At 35.5% G+C, this 6,901-nt stretch overlaps 1 protein-coding gene across 1 annotated transcript; it reads left to right on the forward strand.

The window, feature by feature from the left end:
- Positions 1–1,130: 1,130 nt before the first annotated feature.
- On the forward strand, positions 1,131–3,582 carry LOC140987185 (protein NUCLEAR FUSION DEFECTIVE 4-like). Its single transcript, XM_073455595.1, has 3 exons — positions 1,131–1,514; positions 1,599–2,401; positions 2,884–3,582. The coding sequence occupies exons 1-3, from the start codon at positions 1,185–1,187 to the stop codon at positions 3,353–3,355; spliced, it is 1,605 nt and encodes a 534-aa protein (XP_073311696.1). The 5' UTR covers positions 1,131–1,184; the 3' UTR covers positions 3,356–3,582.
- The last annotated feature ends 3,319 nt before the right edge of the window (positions 3,583–6,901 follow it).

A 6,901-nucleotide genomic window follows, 5' to 3' on the forward strand; every position in this document is an offset into this window, starting at 1 on the left:
GGCATTCTAAGGATATTCCAAACATTATTCGAAATAACCGTTAATCGATCGCGTCCATAAAAATCATACCAAACATAGCCACTATTTTATCATCATTCAATTGAAAATAATTAGGAAAAAATGGAAAATATAATATATTTTTGAAAATAAATTAACAGTGAAGGAAGAGAAGTGACGTACGTCTAAACTTGTTATTCAAAAGTAATTTTTACAAATAGTCAACATTACGAGATTTTTCCGCCATAAGCAAAACAGGCTATTGTATAAGCAGCTTCCTAGGTTGGTAAGATGTCATAATCTTGTTTAAGCCAATTTAGAAAAAGGAAAAAAACAAAGGATAATTAAAATATTTTGCAATATTTGTAAAAAGTTGGATAATAATTATATAATATTATATTAATAATATTATATAAAATGCACTTTTCTGTGTATTGTGTGCTTTACGTCTGGAATAATATTTAATTAATCTTGATTCAATGAACATGCTAATATTTCTATTTATAGTATTTTAATCAATCTCATAAGTATTTCAACTGTTAGAGTAATAAAATAATATTCGAATCTCAAATTATATATGATATGAATTTTCAATCATGGAATAAGTAGAAATCAATTTCTTCCCTTCCAAGTATGATTTCTCAAATTCTTTCAATAGTTTTTTGTAGCCTTCTAATTTTATATATCTGGATCTGTACACAAATTTTTTTTTAAAAATATATATATAATATAAATATCCGGAGATTTTAAATTAATGGAGAAATATAATATGAATCAGAGACAAGAATCCTAGCAACATTGCGAATAATCCACGTTGCGAAACATCTGTGATATACTTAAAATTACGCTATCATTGTGCATAAAAAAAAATTATATTTTGATTTATTTAATAAATACACGTGTCGATAGTTTATTAGAAGTGGAATTTAGAAAAAGAAGCTTGAATAGTATATTATTAATTATACGCAACTTGTATGAACGCAGATATTTGTTCTTATATTTGCAACTTTTAATTTGAGTTCTTCTTTTGTTTTTTTTATATAGAATTTCTTGTTCATGAATTACTTTACTGTCACCAACTTTGAATAATCGTTGATATATATTATATATATATATGTGCGAAAAGCCAGAATTTCAATAGGCATAGTTTCCCATAAGGACCACTGAGGAGTACTGTTCGTCTTCGAATGGGTTTGCAGTTCTCGCCTACGTCTCCCACCGGAAAATGGCTGGGGTTCGTCACTGCCGTATGGGTGCAGGCAATCTCCGGCAACAATTACACCTTCTCTAACTATTCTGGTGCACTTAAAACCCTTATGGCGCTCACACAGCTCCAGCTCAACAATCTTTCCGTCGCAAAAGATGTGGGAAAAGCGTTTGGAATCCTTGCCGGGCTCGCCTCTGACCGCCTTCCTACACCTGTCATCCTTCTCATAGGCTCCGTCGAAGGGGTCGTTGGGTACGGCGTTCAGTGGCTAGTCGTCAGCCGCCGCATCCAACCACTTCCATATTGGGCTGTAAGTGTCGAATCCCTCGTTTCCATTGGATGGTCATGACCTAGTTTTGCAACTAAATATATATGGTACATGTAATTCGTGCAGATGTGCGTATTTCTGTGTATGGGAGGAAACAGCACGACATGGATGAACACGGCTATTCTGGTGACGTGTATTCGCAATTTCCGTAAAAACCGGGGTCCGGTTTCAGGGATTCTGAAAGGTTACGTCGGTTTAAGCACCGCGATTTTCACCGACCTTTGTTCCGCGCTTTTCGCCGATGACCCATCCAAATTCCTGCTAATGCTGGCTCTAATTCCCTTGGTAGTTTGCATGAGCGCCATCGTTTTCCTTCGTGAGATTCCTCCCTCGTCCTCCGCCGCCACGGAAGACGAAGATAACAAATTTTTCGGGGTAGTTAACGTTCTCGCTGTTATCATCGCGATTTACTTGTTAGCTTTCGATCTTACAGGAACTCACGGCCGTCTGTTTTCGCAAGTATTTGCTGTCATACTTTTGGTTTTATTAGCTTCTCCTCTAGCAATTCCGATATACATCTTGGCTAAGAACTTGATCCGGTCGAATTCGAATACAGCCGACGTAGAACGAGAAATCTCTAAACCACTTCTGAGCGCGTCAAAGGTGGAAGCAGAGGCGGTGGTAGAGAAGATACGGCCGGTGCTGGGGGGCGAGCACACCATATTCGAGGCTTTGAGCACTGTGGATTTTTGGATCTTGTTTGTGTCGTTTTTATGTGGAGTCGGTACAGGACTCGCTGTAATGAATAATTTGGGCCAAATGGGCTTGGCACTCGGGTATTCTGATGTATCCATTTTCGTTTCGCTGACCAGTATCTGGGGATTTTTCGGGCGGATCCTTTCCGGGTCGGTTTCGGAATACTTCATCAAGTAAGTCAACATCATTACATTTTGCATCTCACATTTGCTAGGTGTCACGAGGAGCTAACACAACGTAAAAGTTTTAGAAGTTTTTCGAGCAACACTAGGCCACTTTCAATTGGGAGGGTGCGGACAGCTTATCCTTTACACACTATTGCTGCATCAACATAATTTATTAATATTCCCTTAAAAAAAACAGTTCTTGTTTTAATGTTTCTTAAAAAATAATTATTCTGTAAATTTTATATAAATTGAAAATGGGATTTCCAAGATAGTATTTGCGCCCTTTGATGTCCTCCAAAAGTCTCAATGAGTTTGGTGGATCAGTAAATATCTCCGAAGGGCCATTAATGTTTATTAAAATTATTTTTCAGATTTAGCCTTAGCTATTGTGACACTAGCGCGATATGGTTGGGATCAAGTTTGAGTACTAGTGAACCAAAGTTTCTTTCAAATTAATTCACTATGCTTTTTTGGTTCCAAATTTACAGGAGGGCTGGAACGCCTAGACCAATATGGAATGCAGCATCTCAGATTCTAATGGCTGTGGGATATATCACGATGGCCATGGCTCTGCCAGGATCACTCTATGTCGGTTCCATAGTGGTCGGGATTTGTTACGGAGTTCGCCTCGCTGTCACGGTTCCTACTGCATCAGAGCTGTTTGGCCTAAAATACTATGGTCTCATTTACAACATTCTTATCCTCAACCTTCCACTCGGCTCGTTCCTCTTCTCTGGATTGCTCGCGGGACTCTTGTATGATGCACAGGCTACCGAAACCGCTGGGGGTGGCAACACATGCGTTGGAGGACACTGTTACAGGATGGTCTTCGTGGTTATGGCAATTGCATGCATCATAGGATTCGGTCTTGATGTTTGGCTTTCTGTTAGAACCAAAAGCATTTATTCCAAGATTTATGCTACCAGAAAATCGAAGAAATCGTTTAATGGCCTATCGTAATGGCGAGCCGAGAATTCCATGTACTTAAGTTTCAGTCTATATATGTTTTTCGAGTTATTTGATGGGATTTTTTTGTTCAAGGTTTTCTACAAAATTTGAGGATGTGTGTGTAAGAGGGACTGATGGGAAATTCCCCTGCCTAATGAAGTCCCAATATATATTCATTATTGTACTTGTGAAGAATTCTTGTTTTACCTCTGATATATGTATGCAGATCACTTCATGAAGCCCCCATTTCTGGACTTGTATTCCTCCATTTGAGAATAAAGATTGAATCGAATTGCATCTGTAAACTAGTTACAAAATCGGAACCAAGAAGAAAAAAGTGGCCTAACTTGCATTAATGTTCTTGCCAGTAAAGTTGTCCACTAAAAGAAAATTAGATCTCTTAGTTTGCTTAATTTAAGTTTTGATCATATAAATAATCAAAATTTGATCTTATCATGACTTTCAATTATATATTATCAGAGTACTGACATGCTGTTGGATATTATCGATATATTGTCGGATATTGCTGATGTGTTAACCAATATTCCAAATCTTTGATTTTTGACTTTGATATGGCGGGGTGATGACTGCTACTTCACCCTGATACAATGAAAAATCATTGTTATGGGTTTTTAATCGATGGATGAAATGATATTATGACTTTTCATCAATAATTGTTAATTCTAGAGGCGTGATAATAGTAAATCATTAGTAAATTTAGAAAAATTTTAGTGATTATATGCCTTTATTTTGTATTTGTTAATTTAGCTTGGATCTAATTTCAGCTATATTTCTTTGTATGTTTGTGTTTTTATGAAGATTTATGTCAAATTTGAATATTTATAAATCTTGTAAAATGTTTATAGAGGTCACTTGCACGCTCATGTTTAGTGTGTACCATGATACTCACCTCTTACGTCCTCAATCTAGATAAAAAAAAAGAGATGGAAGTCGAATGATACCTGCCGAGTAAATTGGGTTGAGCTTAGTGGCGATTAAACCGAATTTGGTGGATTTCTTCTCTGGGCTTACACTATCCAAGCCCAGCTCAGAGCCCAGGTTTTCCCAGAAAAATTATTTGAAAGAAGTTTTGCAACGCTTTAAAATGCAAGATAGTAAGCAATATCGACCCATCTTCATGTTAACTTCAAATTACCCTTTGAGATGTGTTCTAGCATTGAAGCAGAGAGGATGGAGATACCTCGAGTACCATATGCATCAGCAGTGAGAAGTTTGATGTTCGTCATGATCGGTACAAGACAGGACATTGCTCAAGCAGTGGGAGCAGTTAGTCGGTATATGACGAATCATGGACGAGAGCATTGAAGTACTGTTAAGAGGATCCTTAGATATATACATTAAGAGTACCTCAAATGCTGCATTATGTTATGGAGGATCAGATTTTACAATCATGGGTTATGTCGATTCAGATTATGCAGATGATCCTGATAAGAAAAAATCAATTACTGGTTATGTGTTTACATTTGCAGGGGGAGCTGTAAGCTGTGTTTCAAAACTGCGAACAGTTGTGACATTATCTACAACGGAGACAGAATACATGGCAGCTACTCAAGCTTGCAAGGAGACAATATGGATTAAAATGCTATTGGAGGAGATCAGAAACAAACAAGAGGATGTTCCTTTGTTTTGTGATAGTCAGAGTGGCTTGCACATAGCAAAGAATTCAGCCTTTCATTCCAAGATGAGACATATTGGAGTACAATTTCACTTCGTTCGAGAAATAATAGAAGAAGGAAGCATGTTTATGCAGAAGATCCAAACAAAAGATAACATAGCTGATGTTCTAACCAAGCCAGTGAACATTGAAAAATTTGAGTGGAGTAGATCCTCAAGTGGTCTAGCTGAAACATAAGCAACATGGAATGACAAGATTGAAAAGATGTGTGGAGATGTATTTGATACTCAATCAAATCTCCAAGTGGGAGAAATGTATGCAAAATGAATTAAATGCATGTCGTGAAATTGAATTGAATGAATTATTGGTGGCAGGGACAACGCGTCGAGTTTTATTGAAAATAAGAATATGCGTTTTTAACGCGTCTTCACAAGGACAAAGGGCTCTATAAATAGAGCTCCCCTCCCTCATTATGAAATCATCCATTCTTCGAGTTTTCTCTCATTCTATAGCATTTGAGTGCTTAGTTCTATAATATCATGTATGAAGAGAGTGTGTGTTCTCTTTGAAAATACAGTGAGTGCTTGTGCACCATAAAATATTATAGTGGAATTATTTTCATCTTGTCTGTGGTTTTTATTCTAAAAATTTTTAGGGGTTTTTCACGTAAATTTCGCTGTCCAATTTATTCTTTATTTTCATATTTATTCTCAAATTACTGCACGTGAGACCAACAAAATACTACAGAATGAAGGCGATTATCAAGCCAATTCGTCGACATCATACTCCAGACGACGGTGTAGGTTGGTCACCCCCTCATTGGTCGGATATAAGTTCCGTACGGCGGCTCTCCATGGTGGTGCCATGGTTAGGATTTTCTCCCCATAAAATTATATAAAAATTTGTAATATAAACTTAAACAAATCAATATAAATTTCAAAAATTTTGCCCAGTTAAAAAATCTCAAATATGTCAAGGTCGATGCAAAATTGCTTTGATAAACTGTTAGAAATGCTAACATAATACTGAACTATATTTTATTTATGTACACACAAATATAATACGTAAAGATCGACAAGCAGAAATATAAACAAGAACAAATTTTAACTTATAGCGATTGATGTTGAATTTGAGACAAGAACTGCAAAGATCTCACGAACACAAGAAAACAAAGATCTTTTAAATCTTTATTCAATTCTAGAGATGTTGTATTTCTCAATAACAACATAGATTTAGGGACCATGTGTCATTATTTATAGATATTATCTAACCATCATCGAAAGTTTTTGAATTGATCGTGACTTATCTTGATGATATTTATCCGAGATATAATAAATTAAATCTCGAGATATTTATCATTTTAATACAAACAATATTCTTGATTAATCTTCTTTTACATATGAGATGTCTCTTACATTTATCTCAATGAAATAAGTTGATCGCAATTAAATTATTTTAAGTACAAAAATAATCTAACACTATACATAAAAATGGACGTTTCAGAATGTTCAAAAGATTGTATAATGGTAGAGAAATAAATATATTAGTAATTTTTGGTTGTGGCTTATGTGGAAGTTTCAGGCTACCTATCTATAAGGTACTACTCAAAACCATACGTACGAGGGTAGATATTTAACCAGTGAGTGGAAATTTTTTGTGTGTGAATATAGTCATTTGAAACCAACTTCATGTGTATACATCTCATTGGTAAAAAAATAAGACAAAAACTTGTGTGAAACAATGTGAGACAGATATCTTATTTGAGTCATCCATGAAAAAAATATTACTTTTTATGTTAAGAATATTATTTTTTATTATGAATATTGGTAGAATTGACCTGTCTCATAGATAAAGATTTGTGAGACCGTGTCACAATAGATTTATTTAATTTTTTAATTCGTTATTATATGATTTAAAGTTCA

The sequence above is a fragment of the Primulina huaijiensis genome, chromosome 11 (assembly GCF_012295235.1).
Source record: "Primulina huaijiensis isolate GDHJ02 chromosome 11, ASM1229523v2, whole genome shotgun sequence".
Classification (NCBI taxonomy): domain Eukaryota; kingdom Viridiplantae; phylum Streptophyta; class Magnoliopsida; order Lamiales; family Gesneriaceae; genus Primulina; species Primulina huaijiensis.